We start from the raw sequence: 21,177 nt of genomic DNA, 5'->3' as shown, positions 1-21,177 counted from the left end.
GCAGCATTGGTTTGGTTTTCATACTGAGGAGAGGGGTCAATAAAGTGTGCTCCACAGACATGTCACGTTTCATTATAATGTAGTCGTGGATATATGTATAGGGGGAGAGAGGGGGAGGGCTGGGCGATTAGAACATTTTTGACCAAATACCTCAATATCGATATGGTGACGATAATATCAATCGCTTTTTAAATTTGTCAAATTGTTTCAAAAGTAGCAGATCTACAAGCTTGTGCCTCCACTTGCAGTTTGTCTATTTTCTCAATTGAATGTTCACATTTGTTTGTGAACATTTTTGAAACCATAAAACGGGTGATTAAAACCTGTAAAAGACAACACTTATCCCACGTCACGATATCACATTATCCAAAGTCCCAGAGGATGTTTAGCCTCATATCAATGCCCAGCCCTGGAGGGGTTTCTAACCTGAAATCTTGGACACATACTTGGTCATTGATTGGTTACGGTTACGGATCATGGCAAAAAACAACAACATGCTGATGTCAATGGCACCCTGTGGTGTCAAAACAAGCAGCCAAAAGGGGCTCGAAAACTAGCCGTTGAAGGAGGCCCGGTCATCTTTAGTCTCCCATAGTGGTCGTACAACCAGTTCAGATCGGTCCGGCTCATCCGTGCTCCCACACAACTACATAAAAAAAATGCTTTGCTGGAGTGGAGCGACACTCCTCAGACGCAGTTCAATTAGAACGGGGCAACAATTCCTCCTTACTCCCCCCCTCCCATTTTACATGAACGTGTAGGCCTATCCATCCCACATCGTCTCTTCTCGCCGCTATTTCTATCCCTCTGTGGGTTACACGCACGCACGCACACACACACACACACACACACACACACACACACACATACATACACACACACACACACACACACACACACACACACACACACACACACACACACACACACACACACACACACACACACACACACACACACACACACACACACACACCTCTGCTCTCACACTTTGTCACCGTTGAGGGTTCCACAGTCACCATGGAGACAGTGTATAATGCGTGTATGTGTGTGTGTGTGTGTGTGTGTGTGTGTGTGTGTGTGTGTGTGAGTGCGTGCGTGCGTGCATGCGGTGTGTGTGTGTGTGTGTGTGTGTGTGTGTGTGTGTCAATCACACCATTGCCGCGGGCACCGTGGAGGGCAGGTATCTGGTGGTGCTGGTGCTGGTAGAGGCGGTGGGTTTGCCCAGGCCGGGCGTGGGTGTCCTCATTGTGGCGTAGGTGGTCACGGGGTGGCCGGGGCTCAACCTGGTGCACACGTTGGCGGGGTTGGCGAAGTGGCTCGGCCAGCGCTCGGCAGCGGTCCTGGGCTGCTGCTGCTGGCTCTGCCACGACGGCCTCCTGACCTGGCTCTCCTCCTCCAGGAAGTAGGTGAGCATTTGACCTTTGCCCTTGACACTGACCTGGCCACGGCACACGAAGTGGTACTGGTCACTGATGATGCGGTACACGTCCTCCGTCACCTGGAAATGAGCGATACCGTAACGTCTGAACGTTGGAAAGTCGGAAAGCGCATTTGCTCAAGCACTGTTAGGCCTACGTTTATTTTATTTGAGTATTACTCGATACTTCTACTCGTCAGAGGCAAATATTGAACTTTTGACACCAGTACAATTATTTGACAACTTTCTTCTACAAAACATACTTTGTACATTAACCGATTAAGCCCTATTTTATACTTTGTTTATTCAAAAATGGTAGATCACAATGTGTCGCGATGCAATGCGTTGTGAGCTTGTAGACCTTCTTTTTTTAAGATTTATTAAAAATAATTGGACCAGGAACTGTGTCACAATGATAGCAAATTTGTCAAGGTTCTAAAGATAAAATCTAAAAAGTAGTCTTCAAGGGACAAGAAAGTGGCTGCGCACACAATGATAGCCAAAGTGCTATCAGTGTGTACTTTGGCTATCAGTCTGTATGGCCACTTTCTTGTCCCTTGTGACTACCTTTTAGATTATTCTGCCGTGGACCAGCACCAATATAAGGATTTGGTGTGCGTAGCATCCTCTTGCACAGTGTCTAAAGATAAAATACCATGACATTTATTTATTTATACTACTGCAATACATTTCCTCTTCCGGATACATTTTCCTCTACCCGGATTTGAACCCGGTCATTGAGCCTGCTTGCTCAGGGGATAAACTGAATCTTGACCATCAGGTAAAAATTAATGTCAGATCCTGTGTATAGGTGAGAAAAGACGTTTGACACGATCTAAATGTCTCAGTACAAGAGTTAGGCTATTAGGAACTAGGAACTGCTAGTATCGACACTTGGGGATGTACAGTATAGTTGTGTTCTCAGTGTGAGATGAGATCAGGTTGGGAAGGAGGAGGTCAGCGTATACCTGTATCTTGCCCTGCACTCCAGTGCTGTCCATCCTGCTGGCTACGTTCACTGTGTTGCCCCAGATGTCATACTGAGGCCTCCTGGCTCCGATCACCCCCGCCACCACTGGACCGACGTTGATACCTGCAGTAGCAACACAGTGTGAGTGTATAAAACAATGTACCCCCATACACTGTCAAATCACATGTTCCTTTAACGTGTACAAATGGACCCATACAAATACATACACACTTGGGATGTTACTTTGTAGGCTAGACAAGACATGGGAGAGGAAGTCAGTATGGCATGCTCATAAATTGTTATAGCCCGTCTGGTGGCCTAACTGTCAGGTAATGTTTGCTTTTCACTAACTTGGTGTAGTAATAACTAGAAATGACCTGACACTATCTAAGCGAAAATAGGGTTTGCTTTGACACCGTTTATCTACAAGCATGAGCCATTATCACATAGCAAGTCAATACAAGAGACCTATTGACAAGTGTAGCTAGTTACTCAGGTCATACGTGTATGTGTATGTAGCAAAGCTTGTAAATAAGCTAAGATACCTTTTGGTTGTATGTTTGTGGCAAATGCTTGTAAATCCATGCAGAAGAAAACCCTTTACCTGTACATTTTGTGGAAAAAGCACTGAAACATTCTTTCTTCTCCTCCCTTGACCCCCCCCCCCCCCCCCCCGCTCTTCTTCCCTTTCTTTGTTTTTCTTGGAAAACATGACATGATGGGAAGTAACTATACGCACAAGAACAAATTTGTGATGTGACAATAGAGTCGATTCTGATTCTTTACTGTTATACAGATATGAATAGTATTCTGAATCACCACTGTGATTACGATAATGAAGACAACCAAAAAGGGGAAATTTGACCTCATGAGCTATGAATGCACCACACATTCATTAGTGTACTGTAGGCCTAGTATAGTGTTCTCACTCTGGTTAGTGCAATAAACCACTGGCATTTCTAATTGGTCCTTCAGTCCTATGAGGATATCCTTTTATGAACATATGGAATGTCAGATTGATTGATTGATTGATTGATTGATTGATTGATTGATTGATTGATTGAAAAATGTATTAACAGTTTGCAGAATTACAGTACATTTCAAGCACAAACTCAATACAAAGACTGTTAACTGTGAGTGGACGACCCAATTGAGCATTACACTTGTTTACAACAGGGTCCACATTGTTCAATTCAAACATACAAATAGACACTTCTATGTAGGTAAAGAACAGAACAGGAATTCATCAGGAAGCAAAAAGGGAAAAGATACATATACAGTGAGGGGAAATGGGGGGGGGGGGGGGGGGGGGGGGGTGGGTGGGATTCAGATTTTACAGAGGCCAGTTTCGAATTGCAGCCATCCGTAGGTGCCCTTTGAGAGCGGTTTTGAAGGAGTCAAGGGATTCACATGTCTTAATGACTGTTGGTAGGGCGTTCCACATTTTGGTGGCATAGGAGCGAAAATAATTTAGTCCCTTGTTTGTGCCGAATCTGGGTTGTACATGGTTTGTTGCACTCCCTCTGGTGTTGTGGGTGTGGACTTCGTTTACATTAAGGCAGGTACATGGGTATCTTGGTGGTGTATCGAATCTTGTGGACCAGACCCACTGCAAGATGCTGTACTCTGTCGTCGACCCTAAGCAATCCCAGCCTGTCAAAGTGGGCAGGGGTGAGGTGGGTTCGGTGGGTGAGGCCAAGTAGGAGCCTGACCAGTTTGTTTTGGGAGGTCTGGAGCCTTGTTTTAAGGGCCTTTGAGGTGCTGTGGTACCAAGAGGTGGATGCATAGTCAAAGAAACCTTGTACGAGGGCTCCTGTTAAGGTCTTCAAGGTATTTTTGTTGACCAGTGAGGAGATCCTGTAAAGGAATCTTGTTCTTTGATTGACTTTTTTGATTACGTTGGTGGCCATTTTATCACCGGAAAGATTGGCCTCCAGGATGGAACCTACTGTAGGTAGGTAATTTGATCTTTTCGTGTGATAATATTGTCACCCACTCTAACCAAGAAGCCATCTGCCTTGCTGAGATTACTATTTGATCCGAAGAGAATGGATTCAGTTTTTCCCAGGTGTAAGGATAGTTTGTTATCAGCAAGCCAGATGCAGATTCTACCGAGTTCAGAGCTGAGGGTCTTTTCAACCTGCATTTTTTTCCTGTCCAAGACCAGCAGTGCTGAGTCATCTGCGAACAGGAACAAGTTGCAGTCACAAGCTGATCATGTCGTTAACATATATTAGGAACAGTAAAGGCCCTAGTATGCTTCCTTGTGGGACGCCACAGCTCACTGGGAGGGGGGGGGGGGGGAGTGTTCCGTTCACCTCCACCATCTGTTCTCTCCCCTCCAGGTAGGATTGCATCCAGCTCACTGATGTGCTATCAAAACCAATAGCTTTAAGCTTGTTAACCAGTATGGAGTGGTTCACGGTGTCAAAAGCCAGAACAGGTCAGCTCCATATATGGAGATCTAAGGGCGGCAGCAGGGGCAGTGTCTTGAGTGTACAGGGTTTGATGAGGTCAGATCAACATATGGAATGAATTCTGTAATGGCCATAATTGGAGCGTGTCACAAGGCATGACGGACTGACTGACATGTTTTGGCGTGACGGACTGACTGGCTGACAGGTTTTGCAGGTTTTTGCAGGTAAACTGTAACAGCAAGCAACCATAACAGCAACACATTATGATGCATTGTACATCATATAGCCATGGAGGAGCACGGGGTAAGTCGAGCCACTTGGTAAGATGAGCCAAATTATAGGTTTACAGCAGCCATATGATGGATGGCATCATAGTGTATATAGTGAATGAACTACAGCCAAAATGGTGTTTTTCCCAAGTATTGAGCTCTTGATGTGTTTGAGAGGGTGTAGATAATTGTAAGGCGGCACCACACATCAGGTATAGTGTTTATGCTAGTTATAACTTGTGGTGGTGCTGGTGGACGCTGTAGGTCTGTTTGGGCCAACACTGGAGCTGGCTGTCCTGACTGTAGCATAGGTGGTCATGGACGGAGTGGGACTCAGCCTGGAGCTGGGTGTCCTGACTGTAGCATAGGTGGTCATGGACGGAGTGGGACTCAGCCTGGAGCTGGGTGTCCTGAGTCCTGACTGTAGCACTAGATAGCATTTGACACAGACTTATAGCATGTTATGTAGACAGCACTATAATTGTATTGTATATAGTCATAGCACGCCATAGTACATATGTATAGCATAGTAGTAAATATGTATAGTTTAAATATTGTATGTATAGTTTCATTATATAGATATTCCACTGTTACTTTCTTAGCTTACGCATGTTTCATGATAAATGCTTTTATGTGATGTATTCCCATGCTTTTGTTCTTGCTTAAATGTAAGTCGCTCTGGATTAAGAGCGTCTGCTAAATGCCTAAATTGTAAATTGTAAATTGTAATGGACGGAGTGGGACGTGTTGTTGGCAGCGCAAGGGGCTTGGTGGTGCGGCGCTCCTCGCCCTTCTGACCTGGCTAAGGCCCTCAGGGAAGTATAAGTCAGCATTTGATTGAACTACAGCCAAAATGGTGTTATTGCCAAGTCAAGTGATTTTATTGAGCTCTTTTTGAGGGGAAGTAGATAATTGGAAGTTGGTCAAGTAGTGTTTATGCTAGTTACAGGGTTATAGATCAAATGTGATATTTGCTCTGTCTTGCATGTGTACCATTTATTTGTTCAGAGTGTGGCTATGGGGTAAGATGAGTAACAACTGCATTTTGGGTAAGTGGAGCCTACATTAAATCAATGAGAAAAAAAAATGTAAAAAATAAACAAAAACAAACTCAAAGAGTATGCGGCATAGCTTCAATGTGGGACTTCATGGGACCAGTCTGTGACATCAGTCATCTGTTGCTTGTGACGTATCTATGACGTAAAACTCTATATTTCCCGCAGGGGAGAGCTTGAAATCTACTTAAAAATCACACCTGTGTTTTAACAAGCATTAACCATAGACTTGACTGCCACATGACATCACGTGCATGGGCCCTGTTTCTTTAATAAAAGTCCATAGACTTGGCTGCCACAAGACGTAACGTGGGGTCTGGGTTGGTGTTTTTTATGTCATTAAAAGTCCTTAGACTTGGCTGCCACAAGACGTCCTGGGGTGGTGTTTATTTATGTCATTAAAAGTCCATAGACTTGGCTGCCATAAGACGTCACATGGGGTGCTGATTTTTAAGTCCATAGACTTGGCTGCCATATGACGAAATTTCTGAAAGCTGGCGCCCCTCAAAGTTCTGTAACCTGCAAAATTAAAGTGCATTAACGACAACTTATATATACCGGTAGTTCTAAAGTGTCTTTATACAGTAACTGTCCAAGTTATGGAAGCTCATTATAATGCATTGTAAATGTGATGCATTATCAGACCTGACCTTCAAGTAAAGTGTGTTTACAGTTACACCGTGGTATTGTTATATTTACTTAAGTCCAAAACCCAGAGTACTTTCCTCCAGCACTGCGCGCTTCGTACAGCAGTGTGCAGACAGGATGGCATTGTGTACATCAGGCTGAGCTGTGATTAAACACAGGCTCCCCACAGGATACCCAACACAATGGACGCCAGGGCTTCAGAGCTGGCCGTGACGAGCTTCCTTCAGGAACGCCGCTCTTCTGTGATGCGTTTCCCACCACACTGAATTGACCCTCGCCGAGCCTTGACGGACAGCTCACGCGTCAGCGTCCGGTGGCTCAGGTCAGTGGTTATCGATCAGATTGTGTCGCAACTACATATTGTTGGTTTTTTTTACGTTTCATACACTTAAAATAAATGTGAAAATAGAAAATAGCTGATTCTATTTTCTGTTAAATAGGGCTTATGTGCTTAATTCATAATGTATTTTTCGTGTCCCTGTAGTAGGATCAAGTAGGGGAGACACCAAATGTATCTTTGGGTATCAAGCTCAAAACGTCTGGGATCCCCTGGCCTGCCATAGGTCAATGATGTATGACAATGTGTATGTATATAATTATGCGTGCGTATGTACGTATGTGATTTCACTCACCCACTCTCAGGACAAAGTCATTGTATGACTGGTAGTTGATGGCATCCAGCACATCAAACATCTCAATGGCAAAATCTGATATGGTGCACAAGTGTGAGGTGATGGACTTCTTCCCCTATAGGAATCAGGAATTATAGGCACACACACGTCACATGTACACAGACGTACACACGCACACACACACGCACGCACACACGCACACCCATTTATTATTAATATACTTGTGAGCCCTCTCCCCACTAATTTCAACTCGAAACATAATCATTCATTCCTAAAGTGAGGACCCGATTAATGTCCTCTCTGTCCAGGACTTTCCTCAACACACACTCACTCACACATACTGTAACTACTGTACAAAAACACACAAGCAAAAACCCAAACCCAACCAAACTAAAGCGATATGCGGGCTTGACATGGCATATTCCTTCTGGTGTGTGATTATGGACATCATTGAAGACTGCCATAGCAGCACTGTACATACCAGGACTTTCCCCCAAAGTACATTCAGCACTCTGGCACACTCCAAACGTTTGCATAAAGTTTGCATAAGTTTGCGAGCTGCAGAGAGGGCTCTTTTGTTTGTCAGCCTTGGAGGATTTAAACAAACTTTTATGAATGCGGAATATGCTGACGCCACAGTGGCTGGTAATCCCTCACACAGGGTTTGAAATGTGACGGCATTCTGAATCTCTAAAATGCTGTTGGTAAGACATGCAAATCCATAAATGCGTACCGTATGCATACTCAGACATGTACGCATACACACATGCAGAAATAGGCCTGTATCGTCACTGCCGGTTGGAAACCTTGTACAGTATGTCCCACCCCTTACAAAACATATGTTTTTCAGAAAATGGAAAAAGGAACCTGTTGTTCCAATGGATCCAATGTACTTTAGTCACAATAATAAGTAAGCCTTGCCAAGCCATGTGGCAGGAGCGCTTATGCCGTTTCAGTAACTTGGCAACGCCCCCTTCTTTGACGCACGCAAAACTGCCTCTCACATGAGCGGACCGCTTTAAATAACTCCCAAAACAATACCACATGGTTCCGTGGTGTGCACCGTTAAGTATTAGACTTCTAACCACTGAGCTGGTTCAGTCAAAAGCTCTTGTTTGGTTGACTTTTGACATATTTATAAAACCCATAGACAGACTTGTTTTAGCTGACCCTCGACAGGGTCAGCTAAGATGAGATACAGTACTGTATCACAGGACACGTTCTAAAGTTAATTACACACATTAGAGAATGTATACAGTACTGGATACATGATGTGACCAGAAGATATGAGATATGAGACATAAAAAAACAGAATGAATAGGAAAACAACAGATGCATCTCGCATCATTGTGCAAAGGCGTCGCAGTGTGACGGTTCCCTATGTTCTGTGTGTGTGAATATAGTTGCTTAGTAGGCCTACTTCACTTATTTATGTGGTTGTGTGTAGTTGCTTTGCCCCTAATCATTTCTGTTCTCTGTCCAATAGGATTGGGGAGCAGAGCTTCTAATGATGATCAGCTCGCACCTGGGCCCGGGTGTCGACGCCCTATAAATAACTGCTTCCCCAGTCCTGTTCTTTTCATTTGCCTCCTGCACCTTTTCCACCATGCACACTTTTCAACATTTCTGTTAATACATCACGGGATCACGCACACACATACATTTCAATCATGCATACACGCACTACACCACTGAATACTGATATCCACACTTCATCTGTTTATTCCTGATTTATCGTTTGATTACTTATCTTTGGTTAATCAATGAATTCTATTTCTTTGGTGAACTGCGTCTCCCCTGTTTTTTGTATTTATGTGCTTACACAACATAATATAAAACAGGTGAAAGAGATATATGTCTGTCCTAATCATACGTAAAATCACAACAACCACTTTCATTCTACAAGCTCACACATGGGGTGTTTGGGCTACTTTAGTGTGACATTGTGTGGCATTCATTTACGAAACAAAAGAATACGGTTTTTGCCCGAGAGCAAAGATATAAACAAACACGCACTCACGCACACGCACACACACACACACACACACACACACACACACACACACACACACACACACACACACACACACACACACACACACACACACACACACACACACACACACACACAGCAGTAAATATAGCATGTGTACCTTGGATGCTGTTGTAGGTACCAGCCCTACAGCGGCCATGTATGTACTGCCAATGGTCTTGATTTTCTCTATGTCTGTGTAGCACTCTTTACTCATCAACTAGACATTCAGGAAGGAGGAGGGGAGGGAATTCACATTATTCATATTGTCAGGAGTTGTTTGTTCATCTCTGGAATAGCAAAGTAGCAAATTAATCACATGGAATTAACGAAGACTGCACGAAAATAAGACAATTTACAACTTTCCGACTGCTTGTCTCCAAAACGGAATTCATTGTCACTTTCAACTTTAAATAACAATCGAAAACAGGCATCAAAGTAATTGCTGAGTAATTCATTATAACCAGATTATGTTAATCTAATCAAAGGTTGATGTTGGTGAAGAACGATCTGTGTGCTGTGGTGGGGTCCCGGATCTCTGCTTATGAGTTCCATGCTTAAGGTGTCTCCTGTTTGGCTCTCCTACAAATCTGTCTCAATAAGGGACAGTGGACTGGCTACTGTCACAGTGCATGTAACATAGTAACTTTGGCAGTAATGAGGACTGTGCATTGCTTGTCAGATCACATTGACAACATATCTTCTCAGCCTTGCAGTCAGAAGAACCACACATACTTCAGAGGTTCCCAAACTTTTTTTACCTCGAGACCAAAAAGATGAATTTATTGTCTCCCTGGGACCCCCCCCCCCCCCCCCAAAAGAAAATGAAAACGTAAATACGGTAAATAAATTATAAAAAAAAAAAAAAAACATGAAATAAAAGTAGTGTAAATAGCTGATCTAAAAGCTGATCTGAAAGGAGGAAAAATTTAAACGTATTATATATTATTTTCTGAAAAGATTTTGTGAAAAGAAATTATAGAAAAGGCAAAAAAAAAACAGGATCTTTATTCGTGACTCATAAAAACGTGTCCTTGACTCAAAATGGGTCTCACTCAGCAAACGAGACTTCATACAAAATAATCCTCACAAGAGAACTTGGGAGCCTACTGGTTACAGTGACTGCCCTGTAACGGAAAAGTTGACTCTATAGGGCTGCAACGATCAGTATCTACCGATTCTACTGATTACATTTTATCGAATAATTGGGAATTTACTGTCTTTTCAGGATTCAAATTCAAAATGAGCAAATGTGGTTCTAAGATGTTTCTGCCCGACAGCGACAATATGCTTTTTACATGCTGTATCAACAAATCAATAAACCGCTTGTAGCGTTATTTATACTTAATTCACCTCATCGAAGTCAGCAATGATCTCGTTGAGCAGCCTCAGACACTCCACTCCCATGTTATTGCCGTCCAGCTCGATGTAGAAGTCGTTAAAGTTGGCGATAGAGGCGAAAAGCACTCCGACCTGTGCATACGACTGGTAATACAGGTCCTGGAGGGGAGCCAAGTGTGTTTGTTCAGGTGAAAGTATGGCTTTTGTTTTGTCAGAGGTTGTTAGACAACACAAAATTAGCCATAACCACTTAAACCCTATACTTAGTTGACGGGAGTCCGCCAGGGGTCTATACTTGGCACCCTCCTTTCTTCCCTGTACATTAAATAAATATCTTAATAAGAAAAATACTAATCTACAAGCTCACAACCTGTTACAACGTGATGTTTGTAGATCAGCTACTATCATCAAAATGTTCACCCCAGAATAGGGTCCATGTGTTTAATGTTGACGAATGAATGAGAATGACGTCTGAAAGGTCAGGGATTGCAGATGGCCTTTATTGCTTTCAGCTGAGATGAGTTTTCACAAACTGTATATAACTTTATATAAACCATTATACAATGTAAATTTAAGCTTGTTGGCCAAACTTCCTTCGTATATCAGTAAAAAAAAAGTGCTTGTGTATCTTAGCATCAGGGAATAATGTATAAAAGACTAAGGCAGTCGGGAGATGTTGCAAGTTGCCACCCCAGTGTGAAATGTATTTTTGAAAGGGTCTTTATGTTAGAGCGAAGAAATGCTGTCTATGAAATCCAGTCACTAAAGTAGCACCGGGCTGCGATATGAATACAGAGTGTGTTGGTGACCTTTAGCCCAGAGGAGACACAGAGGGGGCCCATTCTGTACTCGTCTATAGCTGCGAGGGTCACCAATGTGCCGGAAACACACTTCCTGTCGTCGTCCCCCCGTCCCCCCCCCCAACAATGTTTACAAAACAAGCCTGTCCTCATGAGGGGATACAAATTTCCTGGAGGATGTCTGATTTCATCACTTCCTGCGGGGGATGGGGGTGCAGAGATCAGTGGAGTGAATGTTCATCAATCCCCTGAGAACAGACACGCAGGATTGTCACTCCTAAACACCATAACACATGGTCACTGGAGATTCTTACTGTGTGACCTGAAATAAAATGAAGTAGAGCGGTGGTTCTCAGGCTACTGTTGGTATTCTATTCAACCAGGTGCCTGCTGTATTACGACGTGGATCCTGCCGGGAGAAGCCTAATATGCCATAGAAAGCATAGGTCTGTTCCAGGCTACATTACGAGTCACAACGAATGTTGAATTCATACATCAACATATCAGAACAGTCAGAGTCTAAATTTCCCCCCAACAAATACAGGTGGTCCCAGTGGGTCCCTGCAGCTAAATTAGCTACAGTAGCAGCATATTTGATTCTGATCTACAAGCTGACAATGTGTCGCATCGCAAATAGTTTTGAAACATTTTAACAACACAAATCATGTATGGATGTACCCAGGGTACCCTAACCCTTTAAGATGGGGGTCCATGATACATATTCATTTGGGGGTCCTGCTATTTTCCTTGAAAAAAGGTTTGTCCTGGGGACCCCCCACCCTGAAAAGAACTTGGAGTTGGAATGTAGGAGTTGAGACATTACATTTTGTTTGACTGACTCGGTTCCACACAGACACACCACTCACCCACGCAGTCCCAACAAACGGTTCAGAAGCTCACCATGTTCCTGGGGTTAGACATGAGGAAGTGCTGGGCTACATGGGCTGGTAGCAGGTTGAACAGGATCCTCTTGTTGTCCAACTTCACCTTTTCCATTTCGTCTCTCTCCTCCTCTGCCTGGATACCAACACCATAGAGCACAAAGATGGAGAGGGTAAGGTAAGGTGGGGGGGGGGGGGGGGGGATAAAACAATACAAAATAAAATAAAAACACTGCAAATAGAAACAAGCCCTATAGGGCACTTTGTGTTATCCTCATTTAAACCGTACCTGTACAAATTGCAAAGTGTTAATTCAATCAACCAATGAATGAATGAATGAATGAATGAATCAATCAATCAATCAATCAATCAATCAATAAATCAATCAATCAATCAATCAATCAATCAATCAATCAATCAATCAATCAATCAATCAATCAATCAATCAATCAATTCATAGCTGCAGAGCTGTATTGCTGACATGTGTACTTGCTCATTCTTATCACTAGAGGGTGGTAATGACTAACAAACATGACAGCCAGACTGTCAATGAAACTATAGATCGGTTTTGGTTCTCAAAGTGGGGTCCAGGGCCCCTCAGGGTTCTTTGAGGGGGTCCAAACATGTCTATATCTCTGCGAGTTATGGTGTTCTTAAAATTAAAAGGTTTGAACCCCCCCATCCTTTATAACCACTGAACTATATATACTGTGGCACACACACAGTTTATTTGTATATTTGTACAAATAAAAAGCTGCATGTACACATTGTACACAAACCTCCAGCAAACAGAGAGGAAATAAATAATGCATGTGCAAATGCAAATATGATCATGCATATACGGTAGGCTACAGTATACAGACACACACGTGTACAAACAGCGCACGCACGCACGCACGCACGCACGCACGCACGCACGCACGCACGCATGCACGCACGCACGCACACACACACACACACACACACACACACACACACACACACACACACACACACACACACACACACACACACACACGTCTTTATGCATGCTTCATGCATGCTCACACGCCCGCATGCACATCACATAGACACCTGAGTGGCCCAGAGGTAGTCTAGCCGTAGTTTGAGGTCCAGCTGCCTGGAGTGCAGAGCCAGGGCTACAGTGAATAATATGACAGCTAAGACTGGATCATAACCCTGTGCGTGGAGGAATCCACCTCTGGAGGAGAAAAAACACAATCATAGTACAGTGAGTACACACATGTATAGGGTTTGATTTGTTCAAACAATGTTCTCAACCTGTGATTTAGAAAATTGCTGATCTGCTATTTTCAAATTTTTGATTATTATTAAAAAATATGTCATGATGATCTGTCTGTTCTATTCGATCGTCGATTTGTATACCTTTCCTGTTTTGCCTAGTTACTGTTACCTGTCTTGTCTCAAGGTATATGAAGAAGGTAAAGACACCAACGTCATTTTCGCTATCACGCAATTCCAGACGGCAGATTCGGCATTGGAGTCTCAGTGCATTCAAGCATTCAAGAGTGACCAGCTCATTAATAAACCCTATTTCTGAATGATTTTTTTTTTTTTTTTTTTTAATTACATTATTGTGTGCTGTGTTTCTTTTCTATGGTATCTACGTAGTAGTACGTTTCTGAACGTATACGTTTCGCGAGACTGTCCACCGTTTCCTGCGAAATCGTGCGATACCGCCGATACAGAAACGATACCTGCCGCTGTTTAGATGCCTCGATAAAATGATGTACTGTGCACATCAAAGCAAGTTATTAGAAAACAACCTGTCGCCCAGGCCGTAGCGTAACGGTCTGGGCACCGGACTGGTAATCCAGTCGCAGTGTGCCGCGGGTTCGACTCCCGGACCCGACACGGCCTTTACTGCATGTCATCCCCCCATCTCTCTCCCGTTTCCTGTCAGCCTACTGTCTGTCCCTTCAAAAATCAATAAAAAAAAGGCGTAAGCCGCAAAAAAATATCTTAAAAAAAAAAAAAAAAAAAAAGAAAACAACCTGTGTGACATTCTTCTTTTATATTCCTGAACCGATTAAATGACAAAGGTGGCAATTGTTCAGAAATAATGTTTGTTCAAGAGCTGGTCCAGCCGGCTCCATTCACTGCCATGTATTCATGGAACTTCAATCCAATCCCTGTGATGAGTGTCACCTGTGTCTGGTTAACCCCGTGTCTATTTAAAACCTCAGTCCCTTGTGTTCCCTGCCAGTTCTTAGATGTTGTAGGCCAGTCAATCTAAGATTTGAACTAAAAGAAATTGCAATAATAATCGTTGAAGGTTTTTTATGTATATATATAATATCCATCCATCCATCCATCCATCCATCTTCAAGCTTATCCGTATTTGGGTCGCGGGGGCAACAGCTCCACCAGAGTGTTCCAGACTTCCCTTTCTTGAGCAACATTAGCGACTTCCTCCTGGGGGATCCCGAGACGTTCCAAGGCCAGTGAGTCGATGTGTTTCCTCCAACTGTGCCTTGGTCTGCCCCAGGGTCTCCTCCCAGTGCCTCGAGGACCTCCCTAGGGAGACGCCCGAGAGGCATCCTAACCAGATGCCCGAACCACCATAAGCTGGCTCCTTTCCAGGCGAAGAAGCAGCGGCTCTACTCCGAGTCTCTCTTGTGCGACTGAACTTCTCACCCTATCTCTAAGGGAGATGCCAGCCACCCGTCGAAGAGAAAACTCATTTTGGCCGTTTGTATTCGCAACCTTATTCTTTCGGTCATGACCCACACTTCATGACCATAGGTGAGAGTAGGAGCGAAGATAGACAGAGAGCTTTGCCTTCTGGCTCAACTCTCTTTTCGTTAGTGCGGTATCCAAATAACATATAAAAAAAATATTATTATATACATTTTGGATCATGGTAAATGTAGGTGTGATGACCTCATCACAGACGGTGAAGACGGTTATGACCGTTTTTAAGGAGTGTTTTTCGTGCAAAACGCTAATGCTTGGAATGGGTTCAGATTTCAGAATCATGAATAACCCCTAGTTTATGTCACATGCTACTTAAAGCATCATTCAAATGTGAAACTTTTGCCGTATATGTTCAATCCCTGAATTTGCCATGATACAAAATGTATATAATAATCCTTGAACCATTACTATTGCAATTTCTGGCCTATTGTTAGTGTTCAGTCCTAGTTGTGTTCTCCTATAGGTTCTGTGTATTCTCCTCCATTCATTCCTGTGTTTTTGGACAGTAAATAACCATGCATTTGACCTGCTCTGCCTCTTGACTGTCTGTTTTGCAATTGGGTCCTGCACCCTGACAAAATATGTTTATCTGTGGAACCGAGCCAAACTAAATTGAATGCCTCAACCACTCCTATATTCCTTTTTACAAAACAACGGGCGAAAACATCAGAAAACATATCAAATGCTGAGGCATAGATTTCCTCCCCCAGCTAATCGAACCCATGCACGCACGCACGCACACACACAATGGAAAAAGTATACTCACATTTTTAACTTAAGCAAAAGTATCAATATTGCATTGTAGGAAATAGGAATACTCAGTTACAAGTATATAATGTATATATTTTTTTTTCAAATAAATGTAGTGGAGTAAAAGTAATTATTTTTGAGAGTGTTAAAAAAGTAAAAGTAAAAAAGAAAATATAGAAATATATATAGAAAATTGGAAAATATTATCGTAAAGTACAGTAATTGAGTACATGTACACACACACGCACACACACGCACACACACACACACACACACACACACACACACACACACACACACACACACACACACACACACACACACACACACACACACACACACACACACACACACACACACACACACACACACACACACGCGCGCGCACATCCGGGGTCCCCTCACCCCACCGCTTGTCGATAGCCGCTGGCCTCCATGACGACCGTGTAGCTGGCGGACAGAAGGAGGAGCAAGATGATCTTGGGGAGCGAGGAGACATGGAGGTAAGGTACGATGGTGAGGGTCCCGGCCACGCAGGACAGGAGGGCGTACGCCACGTTGGCACACGCCCACTCTGCCGCCGTGCCATTGGCCGGACCGCCTGCCGTACCCACGGCCACCGCCTCCGAGGAGCGGGCGGAGTTGGCGAGCGCTCTCGTCCAAGGTACACAGCCCACCTGGCACAAGGATGACGACAGGAGACATGTATAAACAGTGAGATTCATCCATTATGTGTAACAATGAAGACTATTCTGATTCGGAGTGTGCACATGTAACCAAATGGACCCTAAAGCTGTGGTTAAAGTGTCATTGTTCCGAGCGCTCATCAGTCCGACCCATTAGTACTAACCAAACCCTAACCATAACCACACGCGGAGGCCACGGAGTGAGGCTTAAATGCTTAGTATTAGGTATTTAAAGTACAGCAGCCTTGTGTTCATAAAACAGAAAGATTGGCTATTGGGTAAGACTGACGTTATGTATCTTTCAGGACCTTCCACTGCTTTGTCTCAACCATTACTCAATGGCTTTGGTCTCAGCTACCGCGGTGGATATTTTGACATTTCGGTTAATTTTTTTTTGGAATGTTGCCACTACTGTTGGAGCAGCCATAAACTACACAGGTTCATCCCGATGTTCTGGGCATCTTTGTAATGTTAGTGTTAGTAAAAAGCAGCTTAGTGTCAATTTGGGGGTCCTTGACATGAAAAAGTTTGGGAACCGCATAAGGACTCCTGTGACACTCAAAGATGGAGCGGAGACTCGCGTTGCCATGGTTCGCGTTGCACGCAGCGTTCAATGCAACATGTCGTTGCGTTAACTTTGTATGTAATCGTGCCGCTTGAATATCTCTGCGTGTTGATGTGAACATACCTTTACGGATCCATTTGGTTACCTTTGCGCACACTCATAACCCTCAGGATTTTGCAGTCATAGTATCTCAATGCGTCATTTTATGCAAAGCTCTTTGGACTGCCTTGTTTTTGACATACATGTGCTATACAAACAAATTGGCCTTGCCTTGCATACTGTGTACACACTTACCACACAGGCCTGAGCAACAGAGTAGGTAAGCAGGACTAGGATGACGCAGAGTACGGTGCGGATCTGAATGTTGAGACAGCCTGGATGACACTGAAAGAGCACAGAACAACAGTGTGGAGGCAGACTGTGTGTGTGTGTGTGTGTGTGTGTGTGTGTGTGTGTGTGTGTGTGTGTGTGTGTGTGTGTGTGTGTGTGTGTGTGTGTGCGTGCGTGCGTGCGCTCGTGCACGCGTGGGGGGTTGGAGGGTTGCAAGGAAGGGCTCATTAATGGAATCATCTGTTTATCTACCTCAAAGCTATCCCGAAAGCTTCATTAGTTCAGGAGAGGGAGCGTATAGCTGAGCTGAGTAGCTAGAGTCTGTCTGGTAATCAGAAGGTCACCGGTTCGCCTCCCTGCCTACGTGTTTAAGTGTCCCTGACGTAGGGCGCGTTCGCCCTGAACGCACTGGTGTGCTCTCTTGTCGTTCGTTTATTCAGTGCACCCAGTGCGTTGTCGTTCGAAAATCCAGTGCGCTGCACACCGGGTGTGCCGAGTGCCCGCACTGAGCGACCCTACACTGAAGCATGGGGTTGTCCGTTGTGATTCGTGTGAATGCGTCACAGCTGTGGTCGTTCTGAAATAAGGCACACTGAACGCACTCTGTGACATCACCGCCCACCACACTCAACAAACTGACCACATTCCCGGTGCGCATTTCCGAACGCGCCCTTGACACCCCCTGAAAGCTCAAACTGAATTTCACCTGCGGGATTAATAAGGGTCTATCCTTCACCAAATAAAACAAGAATTGCAGAATAAATCCTCGGGGGTCAAAGGGGTCAAAACCCAAAAGCAAAGTGATTGAAACACAGGTGTTCTAATGACCTTTCATTGCTTACTTGCTTGCATCGGTGGCAGTGAAGATGTGACAAGCCAACAACATATGACAGTGTGCTGTATAGCAGTATAGAGCACTGTTTCCCAAACAGTGGGTCGGCCCGGGACCCATTTGTGGGTCGCGGACACATTGTCATAGGTCCCCTTAGTTTTTGTTTCCTACAATTGGTTTTTAATTATAATTATTAACATTAAACAGCTAATTGATCTTTTGGGTCAATAGAGAGAGTAGGGGCAGTCCTACCTGAACCCTGGTGAGGTGCAGGTACATGATGCAGGCCACATGGACACACACACACAGCACCAGCAGCAGCAGCACAACCATCCCCCTGGGGAAGGAGGGCAGATGAGAGAGAGAGAGAGAGAGAGAGAGAGAGAGAGAGAAAGAGAGAGAGAGAGCAGAATTTCCAAACATAACTTAAATATTAACTTAAAATATTTTTATTATATTTTTAAGTAGTTTATAGCAGGGGTTCCCAACCTTTTTTGGACCAGGTACCCCTTTTGCGGTAGATATTTTTCCAGGTACCCCCTCATCCTCGCAACACAGATAACAATATATTTACAACCACAAGCAGTGTTTCCTGCAGGAAAAAGCTTTGGCATGGTGCTGGGCGCAGGCCGCAGGGGGGCCTTCTTGCGTCGAACATTTTGATTAATGAATTAATTTGATTCAATAATTAATGAATAAGATTAATAAATTAAGATTAATTTGTATTATTGCTCTTGTATTGCTATTGGAGACACTGGGGGGACACTGGGCAGGCACTGGGGAGGCACTGGGGAGACACTGGGGAGACACTCGGGAGGCACTCAGGGAGGCACTGGGGAGGCACTCGGGGGGAACACTGGGGAGGCACTCAGGGGGACACTGGGGAGGCACTGAGTGGACACTGGGGAGGCACTGGGAAGGCACTGAGGGGACACTGGGGAGGCACTGGGAAGGCACTGAGGGGACACTGGGGAGGCACTGGGAAGGCACTGGGGAGGCACTGGGGGGACACTGGGGAGCATGGGGAGGCACTCAGGGGGACACTGGGGAGGCACTGGGAAGGCACTGGGGAGACACTGGGGAGACACTGGGGAGGCACTGGGGAGACACTGGGGAGACACTGGGGAGCATGGGGAGGCACTCAGGGGGACACTGGGGAGCATGGGGAGGCACTCAGGGGGACACTGGGGAGCATGGGGAGGCACTCAGGGGGACACTGGGGAGGCACTGAGGGGACACTGGGGAGGCACTGGGGAGACACTGGGGAGGCACTGGGGAGACACTGGGGAGGCACTGGGGAGGCACTGGGGAGACACTGGGGAGACACTGGGGAGACACTGGGGAGCATGGGGAGGCACTCAGGGGGACACTGGGGAGCATGGGGAGGCACTCAGGGGGACACTGGGGAGCATGGGGAGGCACTCAGGGGGACACTGGGGAGGCACTGAGGGGACACTGGGGAGACACTGCAGGAGGCACTGGGGAGACACTGGGGAGGCACTGGGGAGGCACTGGGGAGGCACTGGGGAGACACTGGGGAGACACTGGGGAGGCACTCAGGGGGACACTGGGGAGGCACTGGGGAGGCACTGGGGAAGCACTGAGGGGACACTGCAGGAGGCACTGGGAAGGCACCGGGGAGGCACTGGGGAGAAACTGCAGCCACTGGGGAGACATTGGGGAGCCACTGGGCAGACACTGGGGAGGCACTGGGAAGGCACTGAGGGGACACTGGGGAGGCACTGGGAAGGCACTGAGGGGACACTGGGGAGGCACTGGGAAGGCACTGGGGAGGCACTGGGGGGACACTGGGGAGCATGGGGAGGCACTCAGGGGGACACTGGGGAGGCACTGGGAAGGCACTGGGGAGACACTGGGGAGACACTGGGGAGGCACTGGGGAGACACTGGGGAGACACTGGGGAGCATGGGGAGGCACTCAGGGGGACACTGGGGAGCATGGGGAGGCACTCAGGGGGACACTGGGGAGCATGGGGAGGCACTCAGGGGGACACTGGGGAGGCACTGAGGGGACACTGGGGAGGCACTGGGGAGACACTGGGGAGGCACTGGGGAGACACTGGGGAGGCACTGGGGAGGCACTGGGGAGACACTGGGGAGACACTGGGGAGACACTGGGGAGCATGGGGAGGCACTCAGGGGGACACTGGGGAGCATGGGGAGGCACTCAGGGGGACACTGGGGAGCATGGGGAGGCACTCAGGGGGACACTGGGGAGGCACTGAGGGGACACTGGGGAGACACTGCAGGAGGCACTGGGGAGACACTGGGGAGGCACTGGGGAGGCACTGGGGAGGCACTGGGGAGACACTGGGGAGACACTGGGGAGGCACTCAGGGGGACACTGGGGAGGCACTGGGGAGGCACTGGGGAAGCACTGAGGGGACACTGCAGGAGGCACTGGGAAGGCACCGGGGAGGCACTGGGGAGAAACTGCAGCCACTGGGGAGACATTGGGGAGCCACTGGGCAGACACTGGGGAGGCACTGGGCAGACACTGCAGGGAAGACACTTGGGTGGCACTTTGGGAGGTACTGGACATTTCATATCACACACACACACCATGATTCACAAGCCCCCTCAAAAAAAAAGGAGGAGGCACTGGGAAGGCACCGGGGAGGCACTGGGGAGAAACTGCAGCCACTGGGGAGACATTGGGGAGACACTGGGGAGACACTGGGGAGGCACTGGGGAGACACTGGGGAGACACTGGGGAGCATGGGGAGGCACTCAGGGGGACACTGGGGAGCATGGGGAGGCACTCAGGGGGACACTGGGGAGCATGGGGAGGCACTCAGGGGGACACTGGGG

At 46.1% G+C, this 21,177-nt stretch overlaps 1 protein-coding gene across 2 annotated transcripts in view; it reads right to left on the bottom strand.

Moving 5' to 3' along the window:
* Window positions 1–1,150: 1,150 nt before the first annotated feature.
* The window catches only part of adcy1a (adenylate cyclase 1a), a gene marked incomplete at both ends in the record, with an annotated part of 59,676 nt that continues 39,649 nt past the window's right edge, over window positions 1,151–21,177 (bottom strand). Inside the window, 10 exons of one of the 2 annotated variants that reach the window (XM_083766360.1) lie at window positions 1,151–1,501; window positions 2,389–2,513; window positions 7,412–7,526; window positions 9,565–9,663; window positions 10,797–10,943; window positions 12,485–12,601; window positions 13,540–13,666; window positions 16,339–16,610; window positions 17,479–17,568; window positions 18,599–18,683. In XM_083766360.1, coding sequence (XP_083622486.1) covers window positions 1,151–1,501; window positions 2,389–2,513; window positions 7,412–7,526; window positions 9,565–9,663; window positions 10,797–10,943; window positions 12,485–12,601; window positions 13,540–13,666; window positions 16,339–16,610; window positions 17,479–17,568; window positions 18,599–18,683 — 1,528 coding nt within the window. The remainder of the gene's footprint in view (window positions 1,502–2,388; window positions 2,514–7,411; window positions 7,527–9,564; window positions 9,664–10,796; window positions 10,944–12,484; window positions 12,602–13,539; window positions 13,667–16,338; window positions 16,611–17,478; window positions 17,569–18,598; window positions 18,684–21,177) is intronic. The other variant, XM_083766361.1, reaches the window with a different exon arrangement.

The sequence above is a fragment of the Protomyctophum parallelum genome (assembly GCF_964188405.1).
Source record: "Protomyctophum parallelum genome assembly, chromosome: 6".
Taxonomy (NCBI): Eukaryota; Metazoa; Chordata; class Actinopteri; order Myctophiformes; family Myctophidae; genus Protomyctophum; species Protomyctophum parallelum.
The sequence above is the reverse complement of the archived record's forward strand: the minus strand, read 5'-3'. Positions and strand labels throughout refer to the sequence as shown.